This window comes from Chlorella variabilis (genome assembly GCF_000147415.1).
Source record: "Chlorella variabilis unplaced genomic scaffold CHLNCscaffold_4, whole genome shotgun sequence".
NCBI classification, from domain to species: domain Eukaryota; kingdom Viridiplantae; phylum Chlorophyta; class Trebouxiophyceae; order Chlorellales; family Chlorellaceae; genus Chlorella; species Chlorella variabilis.
Genome location: NW_005435084.1, coordinates 1 through 10,370, shown reverse-complemented (window position 1 = coordinate 10,370; position 10,370 = coordinate 1). Strand labels below are relative to the sequence as shown.

At 68.0% G+C, this 10,370-nt stretch overlaps 1 protein-coding gene across 1 annotated transcript; it reads left to right on the top strand.

Annotated features, from left to right (window-relative positions):
• Positions 1-156: 156 nt before the first annotated feature.
• Positions 157-6,854, top strand: CHLNCDRAFT_141860 (hypothetical protein; the record flags this gene model as incomplete). The annotated part of the gene is made up of 22 exons (XM_005850162.1): positions 157-942; positions 1,073-1,195; positions 1,346-1,966; positions 2,177-2,296; positions 2,436-2,497; positions 2,654-2,735; positions 2,916-2,993; positions 3,180-3,326; positions 3,541-3,620; positions 3,717-3,801; positions 3,919-3,991; positions 4,095-4,191; positions 4,368-4,443; positions 4,647-4,721; positions 4,919-4,995; positions 5,242-5,279; positions 5,449-5,552; positions 5,806-5,922; positions 6,022-6,105; positions 6,239-6,375; positions 6,487-6,617; positions 6,721-6,854. The coding sequence occupies 22 exons, from the start codon at positions 157-159 to the stop codon at positions 6,852-6,854; spliced, it is 3,327 nt and encodes a 1,108-aa protein (XP_005850224.1).
• Between the last annotated feature and the right edge of the window lie 3,516 nt (positions 6,855-10,370).

The window sequence follows — 10,370 nt, the reverse complement described above, 5'->3', positions numbered from 1 at the left end:
ACATGAGGGCCCATGTCACCTCTCCGCAGGGCTTGGGAGCTGCGGAGCCGCGGCGCTGGAAGCCCAATCGACATTCAAAGCATGGGGGGCTTTCGGTTGGTTCTGGCGGAGGGGATGGGCCCAGATGTCCTGCAGCAAAACGAGCCTGCAGCTACGATGTGCCTCAGCGGTGCCTCAGCGGCAGTGCAGGTCGCCGCGGGAGTGAGCAGCGCACCTCTTGCGGTGGCTGCGCTAGCGCCCGCGCAGGCGGCGGAAGCGGGCCAGTGCGGCGAGACCGCTCGCACCGCGGCAGCAGGTGTGGGGGCAGAGGCGCCGGACGGGGCTGAGGCCATGGCAGCAGAGCAAGGACAGCGCTCCTGTCGGAAGAGGCGGCTGGAGGAGCAAGTTGACGGAAGCCTGCAGGCGACTGTGGAGGGCGGGCCAACGGCACCATCTGACCTCCAGGACTGGTGGCTTCCTGTTCGCCTGCTGCACCTCCTGCACTATGGGGAGTTTATCACTAGTATGAACGACATCTTCTTTGCTGGCAAGCGCCTTCCCATCGCCTCCAGCAAGCGGCGCAAGGTCGACACCGTGCCGGCCACTGCCACCTTGCCGCCTGCGGCAGAAGCAGCAGGCGCCCAGAATGGCGCCGCGGCAGGAGTGGCAGAGGCGCCCACCGCAGCGCCCCGCGCGGCCCCGCCCACCTACGGCCCATTTGTGGTGGGCAGGGCGACCCCGGCGGCGCACACGCGCGGCGGCGGGCGGCGGAGCCTGCCGCACAGCAGCCGCTCCGCCACGCCCGCGGCGCCGGCGCCGGCAGCGCGCTCGCCTCGCGCCGCCGCCCTGGCAGCGGGCGGCGTCAGCCAGCACGGCGCCAGCCCCATGACGGCTGCAGCGGCCGCTCCGTCGCCCACCCCATCCCGCAAGCACGCCATGTCCGCCGCACTCCCTGAGGAGCAGGTGAGGCCAGGTGGCATGAGGCCTGGTGGACGTTGCATCTGCTGCAGCAATACATTGCTCTGCCGGCAGACAGAAATCCAGAATCCGCTCCCGCCAAGTGTGCCGCCCGACGCCCGCCTGCCTCCTGCAGAGTGCGACGCTGCGCGGCACGGCGGCGGGCACGGGCCACGAGCCGCCGGGCATCGCGCTGGACGTGGCGCAGCGGCGCAGGAGCGGGGGCCAAGGCCTGGGCTCTCCCAGCCCTCTGGGCCAGGTGTGTGTGAGCGGCAGCTGGCCTGCAGCTGGCCTGGCGGTACTGGCATGCCGCCGGTGATTAGGGCTGCTGCCCCAGGGTGGATGCGATTCGGCGGTTTTGAGCTCCCACTGACTCAACCCACGCCCCGGCACCTCCCCTTCCCTGCAGGCTGTCCCTGATGGCGGCGCGCTTCAAGGAGAGCCTGCCCCCTCACCTACCACTCTGGCAGCAGGCGCACCTGGGGCGCACGTTCCTGAGCGCTTTCCGCCGCCGCTGCTGCCGCCAGCAGGGCGCCGCGGCCCTCGCGGCTCGCTCTCGCTGCCCGGGGCTGTGGCCCTGTTGGCGGCGCCAGCTCTGCCGGCAGGCGCGGCCCGCCTCGCAGCAGTGCAGGCATCGGCTGGCACCCAGACCGATGCCGCGGGCGCGGGCGAGAACGCGCCGCCAGCAGCGGCAGCAGCAACAGGACCGCTCGCGGGCACGGCTGCACCTGCACCAGCAGGTTCATTGACGCGGCAGCAGCGGCACCGGGGTGACGCTAAGGGCGCCGGCCGCGCGATCGTGTCGCCTGCGCAGCAGGGCGCCAGCACCCCGCTGCGGGAGCGCAACCGCCACGAGGACGCTGCGCAGTCGCGCGCTCCCGCTGTTGGCCAGCCGGCCTCCGGCGGCGCCCTGTGCAGCGCCCAGGCGGCGCGCCCAGCGCGTGGGCCCGCGCCGCTGCACGGTGCACGCCTCCCGTCCGCCCCATCCCGGGCCCAGGGCGTCGCCACCTCCCCGCCGGGAAGCCCCAGGGTGAGTGCAGTGTGTTGGGTGGATGTCTGCCAGTTGCTCCAACTGGGAAGGCAGCTGTGTGCTCTGGCATGGGCCCTGCAATGACCAGCCTGCTGTCGGCCCACCCTTTGGCAACCAGCTGTATGTGCGGCCAGCCGATGCGGCCACCGGGGCTGCTGCCTTACACTCGCACACCTGCCTGCCCCTGCGGCCGCTGCCTGCCGCCTGCAGGTGTCTGCCCTGTCTGGCGACGGCGGCGCTGCGCTGAGCGACGCCGACCCCGGCTCTGGCAGCCTGCCGCCTGCCGCGCTGGGGGACGCTGAGCACAACCTGGCTGCCATGCTGGTGCCGGTGAGTGGGGCACGGCCTTTGGTGGCTCGTCCTTCTGCCTTGTTGTGGAGAAGGGCTGGGCCCGGGTGCTGCCTGCGGGCGAGCCTCCCGCGCCGCACCCCGCACCCGCCAGCTCCCCTGCTTCCCCGGCATGCTGCAGGAGCTGCCGGACGGCGCCGATTGCCTGCGCGGGCTGGCGGCGGCCTGGGATGCGCTGACCAGGTGGGTTGGCGGCATGCGAGCTGGCACGACTGCCGACTAGGCTGCTGGTCCCGCATCCTGCTACGTATTGGCGGGCTGGGCTAGCCGCCGTGCGCTCTCTTTGTGCGCCGCCAACTCACATTGCACTGCACCTCCCTCCTGCCTGCCTGCCTGCAGTGTGCATGCTTCTCTGCCAAGAGGCAGTGGTGCCGACGTGGCGGGGGAGGGCCCCGCTGCCGGCCACCAGCAGACCGAGCAGGTGCGTGTGCAGGTGTCGGGCGCGTCGGTGGCAGGTGGCGGATGCCGGCGGCTTGCCAGTGGCTGCAGCGGGGCTGGCCTGGCTTGGCACCAGCATTTACATACATTGCAGGCCTGGAAGCCCGCCAGCAGGATTGCCCACAGAACTCTCACCGCGCTGTCGCCGCCCCCCCCTGCATAGCCTGCCGCCCAGGCGGGCGCTGCTGCTGGCGGCGAGGATGATGCGGACGGCCTGCGGCTGGAAGAACTGCTGCCTGAGGTGAGTGGCTGGCTTGTCTGGCTGATGCCTGCAGGTAGAGAGCTTGGGGGCTGCCCTGCTGGCTGGTGGCTGCCTGTCTTCTGCACATGTGCTGCAGATGCAGGAGTCGCGGCCTGCGGCCGCCACTGCCCTCAAGCCGCGTGTTCACTGTCACCTCTGCGCCTTTGCCGGTTGGCCCCCCCGCAGCAGGTCAAGGCTCTGTTGTCGGGCTCCCCGGCTGCCCTGGGCGACCGCCATTCCAGGGTGGCGGGCGTGGCGCAGGCGTGCAGCGCTCTGGTGCATTCGGTGCCGCAGGAGCAGGCTGCCCCCTTGGCGGCGGCGCTGGTGTGCAAGGTGTGGAAGCCGGGTGGGGTGGGGCCACAGCTGCCTGCCGCTTCGGGCCCCAACTTGGGGGCACATCGAGCGGCCCTGTTTCTGCCCGGTTTGTCGCCCAAGGGGTGTGCTGGTGCTGCTGGGGGCCGCTGTTGGGCCGTGTGCGCCAGGGCATGGGCTCTGCCTATTCCCGCCACTCCAGCCAGCCACCCATGCAACCCCCACTGCCGTGCAGGCGGTGGACATTCAGGAGCCGCTGCCGTGGCCCCCGCATCGCCTCCGATTGCTCCGCATTGCGGCGGATGTGCTTCGCAGGTGTGCTGGCCCAGCGCACTGCCCGTTCCCTGCAGCGCACCGCAGGCCCGCTGTGCCCCTCACCGTGCTGCCCGCCATTCCCGCCGTGCTCTGCAGCGTGAGGAGCTTCCCCTCAGCTGCGGTGCCGGACATCCTGCGCCCCCTGCTGGGTACCATCTGCCGTGTGGTAGCTGCCGCAAAGGTGCGCATGCCTGCTGCCCCTGCAGCTGGACAAGCGCCCATCTGCACGTCTTGGCCTGCAGATGGCAGCCACCTCGCTCCCTGGCCGCAACCCTCTGTTGCTGTCGCTGTGCTGCAGGGCAGCCCTGCGGCTGGCGAGTGCACCCGTGCGATGCAGCTGCTGATGGGGCTGCTGCACCAACTGCTCCGCGGTGCGGCGTGCAACGGCTGGCGGCGGGCCTGCCTGCTGCACCAGTTTGCTAACCTCTTTTCGCCGCTCTTTCCCAGCATTGTGTGGCCCCGGCGCTGCTGCAGGGCCCGATGGGGACCAGGCCTGGCCTGCTGGACTGGGGCTGGACATGCGTGATGGCATGTCGAGCCTGTTGCAGGCTGTCTGGGCCATGGATCGCTGGTGAGATCGGCTGGGCCTTGCGTAAGGGCGTGCCGCCGCTCTGCCTGGCGCCTGGACCCCGCCATGCCCCAGCTGCCAGCAGGCCTCTGCTTGCTGCCTGCGCGGAGGCCCTGCCTCCATGCCTGCACGCACCCATGTTCCTACGTGCCTTGTGGTGGACTGTTGTGTACTTGCAGGCCGATTCCCGTAGTCACCCAGGCAACCGAGCTGACCATGGATCTGATCGACGCCATGGGCAGCGCCCGCTCACAGGTGGGTTTCGTAGAAAGCGCAGCTGCACCCTGCGGGCATGCCAGCGAGATGAGCTGTCCATGGCAGACGGCTGCTGCGCGCAGCCTGCTACGGGCTTCCTCTTCCTCCTTTCCTCCTCCCTCCTCTTCTCCCTCCTTTCCTCCTTTCCTCCCGCCCTCCCTCGCGCGCAAGCCCACCCCAATTGCTGTTGCGGTAAACTGTAGGAGCCTGCCAGTGGCAGAGACCACAGCATGTCAGAGGGCGAGGACATCCCCGCAAGCCAGCAGCAGCCCGGCCAGGTGCGTGCGCCCTTGTGAGTTGGATCAGCTGCCGGCATGCTTGTGTCTGGGCTGCCGCACAGCCCTGGCGCTGCCGCCGGCGCTGGCTGGTCTGGTCTGCCGTCCTCCTGGTTTGATCAGCAGAGGGAAGGCCCAGTGTGTCAGGGCATTCCTGCCAGCTCAAACATCGCCGCCTGCTGCCTTTCGGCCTGCTGCAGTTGGTGGAGGGAGAGGATGGTGACAGCGGTCAGCTGGGTGGGGTCAGCCCTGTTGGCGGCATCCCCGGCACCTGCAGGTCAGGTGGTGGCATCCCCAGCTGGGTGCTGCGTGGTAACAGAAGTCGCCTTGGCGGGCTGGATAGTGGAGGCAGCCCCAGCTGGCAGGCGGGCAGTGGCAGCCCGGGCTGGGGGGGGATGGAGGAGCTGTTGGGGAATGTCGAAGAAGCGGGTCAGCTGATGCAGCTGCAGCAAGAAGAGGCGCAGGCAGCTCATGGCATGCCTGCACAGCCTGTGGAGGGTTCTCTGGCACACCGCCCTGCCAGACGCGAGCTGCGCTACCAGCATCAGCCTGTGGATGCAGGTGTGCTGCCTGCCGTGCCCGACGCTGCATGCCGCAACAGCGCAGCAGCTGCTGGCGCAAGGCGTGTGGAGACCTTCTTCCCGCGGCGCCCTGCTGGGCATGCGATGCGTTCCAGCCAGCAGCTTGGCGGTGCAGGCATGCCGCCTGCCGGGGCCGTCGCAACCTGCAGCGTTGGTGCAGCTGCTGGCTCTGGCCACGTGCCGCACCTGGCACCAGCTGCACCTGGCTCTGGCATGTTTGGCGGCGCTGGAAGCAGCATCGTGGCAAGAAAGGGTGACAGTGGCAGCAGCGCCAGGCCTGTTGGCAGCAGCGGCGGCGGCGGCAACTCACGGGGCGCCGCTGGAAACTGCCCTTTGCCAGAATTTTTTCATTCAAGCTGGGTGAGGCTGGATGGCAAAGGTGCCTGTTGATGTGCTGTTGTGGATGGGCTGAGCGGTGGGTTGCGGCGCGTGCATGGGGGTTTAGTCCCCCTGGAGTTGTCAGCCTTCCTCGTGTTGACACTTTCCTGCCGCCGCTGCTGATGCAGGCGGCCATGAACAACCCTGCTGTGGTGGCATCGCTCCGCGCATGTGTGGGCCAGCCGTGCGTGGCCGCCGCCGCGGAAGCGCTGCAGAGTGGGACGGCTGTCGCACTCAACGCCAACGTGAGGAGGGAATGGTGGTGCTAGTTCATCCTCGGGAACATCGCAACCTGACGCTGTGTTTGGAAACAAACGTCTTGCCTATCGCCTCCTGCGCTGCAGGAGATGGAGGTCCCCGGTGCTGCTGGCAAGTTTGTGTTGCGTCGCCTGCAGGTGCCAGACGGCGATAAAGTGCTGAAAGCGGAGGTGTTTGGTGGCCAATGCTCCTGCTGGTATCCGGTGCGATGCTGCTGCAACCAGCGCGGGCCCATTGCACTGTTGTGCAAGCAGCTTGTGCAACCACAACTCATATGGGGACCTACTTCGTCCTGCGCTGCAGCTGATAGCCTTGCGGGCCATTCGCGACAAGTTTGTGCGGGGGGCAGCACATGTGGTGGCCACCGAGTTGGTCCTGCTGGTGCCGTTTGGACTGGCCGACCTGTCGTCCAGGATCCGCTTCCTGGTGGCCTTCTCCGGGTGAGTTCGCTCAGCCAAGCACTGCTCCAATGACCATGCATGCCTGCTGGCTGCCACCGCCCATGGCCAGGCTTTAACATTCCTTGCTGCTGCCCATGCCCTTCCATGCAGCGAGGCACGGAAGGGCGTGAAGGGCCAGGGCCCCTTCTGGTTCAACCTGCAGCAGGCACGCCAGGAGCTGGGCAGGGATGCGGATGGTATCAAGATGGCCGCCGCAGCGCTGTCGCAAATGAAATTGGCAGGTGGGCGCGTTGCTGTGCGCCAGTCATGCCGGGGCGCCGGGGCAGGCCCCCTTGCTTTGCACCACTGTGACAGGATTCTGCTACCACATGCTGGTTTCTGCAGGGCAGAGCGCGGCACACATTATGATCTTTGCAGTGCACCCAGCATCGCACCGGATTTGGGCGGCATGTGTGCGCGCCGAGCGTGGCAGCGGGCAAGTGCTGAGGTTGGAGCTGTTGGAAGGCCAGCACCGGTGAAACAGTCGGCGCTATAAGTCAAAGTGGTCTACAGGCACTCTTGTGTGTGTGCCTGCCTGATTCTGGTAGTGGGGAAAGAAAGCTGTCTGCCTTTACATCTATTTTATTGAACCCGTTGGCACCTGCCCACCTGGCACATCGCGTCAGCATCTGCGCGATGTATTACATTCGTAAACAGCAGCCGGGAGCCGCAGCAGAGCCTCCAGCTGGCAGCGCCGCATGCCACCTTCACCCGCCAGGCTGGCACCCAGCTCTCGTGTCCGCCACTCACCGCTGCGCAATAAACAGGTCGGCTCCTGCCCGCCCCGCATCGCCGCCGGCCTCTCTGGATGCGCCAGGCAATAAACAGCAGGTTTGGGCAGCAGCAGAGCCTCCAGCTGGCAGCGTCTGCCGCCTTCCACCGCCAGCCTGGAGCCCATCTGTCGCCGCCGCCACTCACCGCTGCGCAACAAACAAGTCGGCTCCTGCCCGCCCCGGCTCGCCGCCAGCCTCTCTGCATGTGCCAGGCAATAAACAGCAGCCTTGGGCCGCAGCAGAGCCTCCTGCTGGCAGCGCCGCATGCCGCCTTCACCTGCCAGGCTGCCGCTGCCCGTCGTCGCCGCCACTCGCCGCTGCGCAATAAACAGGTCGGCTCCTGCCCGCCCCGCATCGCCGCCGGCCTCTCTGCATGTGCCCGGCAATAAACAGCAGGAGGTAGCTACAGAAGAGCCTCCAGCTGGCAGCGCCGCATGCCGCCTTCCGACGCCAGCCTGGCGCCCAGCTGTCGTCGCCGCCACTCGCCGCTGCGCAATAAACAGCAGGGCTCCTGCCTGCCCCGCATCACCGCCAGCCTCTCTGCATGTGCCCGGCAATAATAAGCAGGTTTGGGCCACAGCAGAGCCTCCTGCTGGCAGCGCCGCATGCCGCCTTCCGACGCCAGGCTGCCGCCCAGCTGTCGTCGCCGCCACTCCCCGCTGCGCAATAAACAGGTCGGCTCCTGCCCGCCCCGCATCGCCGCCAGCATCTCTGCATGTGCCCGGCAATAAACAGCGGCTTTGGGCAGCAGCAGAGCCTCCAGCTGGCAGCGCCGGATGCTGCCTGCCGCCGCCACTCACCGCTGCGCAACAAACAAGTCGGCTCCTGCCCGCCCCGCATCGCCGCCAGCATCTCTGCATGTGCCAGGTAATAAACAGCAGGTTTGGGCCACAGCAGAGCCTCCTGCTGGCAGCGCCGCATGCCGCCTTCCGACGCCAGGCTGCCGCCCAGCTGTCGTCGCCGCCACTCCCCACTGCGCAATAAACAGGTCGGCTCCTGCCCGCCCCGCATCGCCGCCAGCATCTCTGCATGTGCCCGGCAATAAACAGCGGCTTTGGGCTACAGCAGAGCCTCCTGCTGGCAGCGTCGCATGCCGTCTTCCGACGCCAGGCTGGCGCCCAGCTGTCGTCGCCGCCACTCGCCGCTGCGCAATAAACAGCAGGGCTCCTGCCTGCCACGCATCGCCGCCAGCATCTCTGCATGTGCCAGGTAATAAACAGCAGCTTGGGGCCACAGCAGAGCCTCCTGCTGGCAGCGCCGCATGCCGCCTTCCGACGCCAGCCTGGCGCCCAGCTGTCGTCGCCGCCACTCCCCGCTGCGCAATAAACAGGTCGGCTCCTGCCCGCCCCGCATCACCGCCACCATCTCTGCATGTGCCCGGCAATAAACAGCGGCTTTGGGCAGCAGCAGAGCCTCCTGCTGGCAGCGCCGCATGCCGCCGTTCGACGCCAGGCTGGCGCCCAGCCGTCGTCGCCGCCACTCACCGCTGCGCAATAAACAGCAGGGCTCCTGCCTGCCCCGCATCGCCGCCAGCATCTCTGCATGTGCCCAGCAATAAACAGCAGGTTTGGGCCACAGCAGAGCCTCCTGCTGGCACAAGCGCAGCATGCCGCCTTCCGACGCCAGCCTGGCGCCCAGCCGTCGTCGCCGCCACTCACCGCTGCGCAATAAACGGCAGGGCTCCTGCCCGCCCCGCATCACCGCCACCATCTCTGCATGGGCCATGTAATAAACAGCAGGTTTGGGCAGCAGCAGAGCCTCCAGCTGGCAGCGCCTGCCGCCTTCCACCGCCAGCCTGGAGCCCATCTGTCGCCGCCGCCACTCACCGCTGCGCAACAAACAAGTCGGCTCCTGCCCGCCCCGGCTCGCCGCCAGCCTCTCTGCATGTGCCAGGCAATAAACAGCAGCCTTGGGCCGCAGCAGAGCCTCCTGCTGGCAGCGCCGCATGCCGCCTTCACCTGCCAGGCTGCCGCTGCCCGTCGTCGCCGCCACTCGCCGCTGCGCAATAAACAGGTCGGCTCCTGCCCGCCCCGCATCGCCGCCGGCCTCTCTGCATGTTCCCGGCAATAAACAGCAGGAGGTAGCTACAGAAGAGCCTCCAGCTGGCAGCGCCGCATGCCGCCTTCCGACGCCAGCCTGGCGCCCAGCGGTCGTGGCCGCCACTCGCCGCTGCGCAATAAACAGCAGGGCTCCTGCCTGCCCCGCATCACCGCCAGCCTCTCTGCATGTGCCCGGCAATAAAAAGCAGGTTTGGGCCACAGCAGAGCCTCCTGCTGGCAGCGCCGCATGCCGCCTTCCGACGCCAGGCTGCCGCCCAGCTGTCATCGCCGCCACTCGCCACTGCGCAATAAACAGCAGGGCTCCTGCCTGCCCCGCATCGCCGCCAGTACCTCTGCATGTGCCATGTACCAAACAGCAGGTTTGGGCCACAGCAGAGCCTCCTGCTGGCACAAGCGCCGCATGCCGCCTTCCGACGCCAGCCTGGCGCCCAGCCGTCGTCGCCGCCACTCACCGCTGCGCAATAAACGGCAGGGCTCCTGCCTGCCCCGCATCACCGCCACCATCTCTGCATGGGCCATGTAATAAACAGCAGGTTTGGGCAGCAGCAGAGCCTCCAGCTGGCAGCGCCTGCCGCCTTCCACCGCCAGCCTGGAGCCCATCTGTCGCCGCCGCCACTCCCCGCTGCGCAATAAACAGGTCGGCTCCTGCCCGCCCCGCATCGCCGCCAGCATCTCTGCATGTGCCCGGCAATAAACAGCGGCTTTGGGCAGCAGCAGAGCCTCCAGCTGGCAGCGCCGGATGCTGCCTGCCGCCGCCACTCACCGCTGCGCAACAAACAAGTCGGCTCCTGCCCGCCCCGCATCGCCGCCAGCATCTCTGCATGTGCCAGGTAATAAACAGCAGGTTTGGGCCACAGCAGAGCCTCCTGCTGGCAGCGCCGCATGCCGCCTTCCGACGCCAGGCTGCCGCCCAGCTGTCGTCGCTGCCACTCGCCGCTGCGCAATAAACAGCAGGGCTCCTGCCTGCCACGCATCGCCGCCAGCATCTCTGCATGTGCCAGGTAATAAACAGCGGGTTTGGGCCACAGCAGAGCCTCCTGCTGGCAGCGCTGCATGCCGCCTTCCGACGCCAGGCTGCCGCCCAGCCGTCGTCGCCGCCACTCACCGCTGCGCAGTAAACAGCAGGGCTCCTGCCTGCCCACGCATCGCCGCCACTATCTCT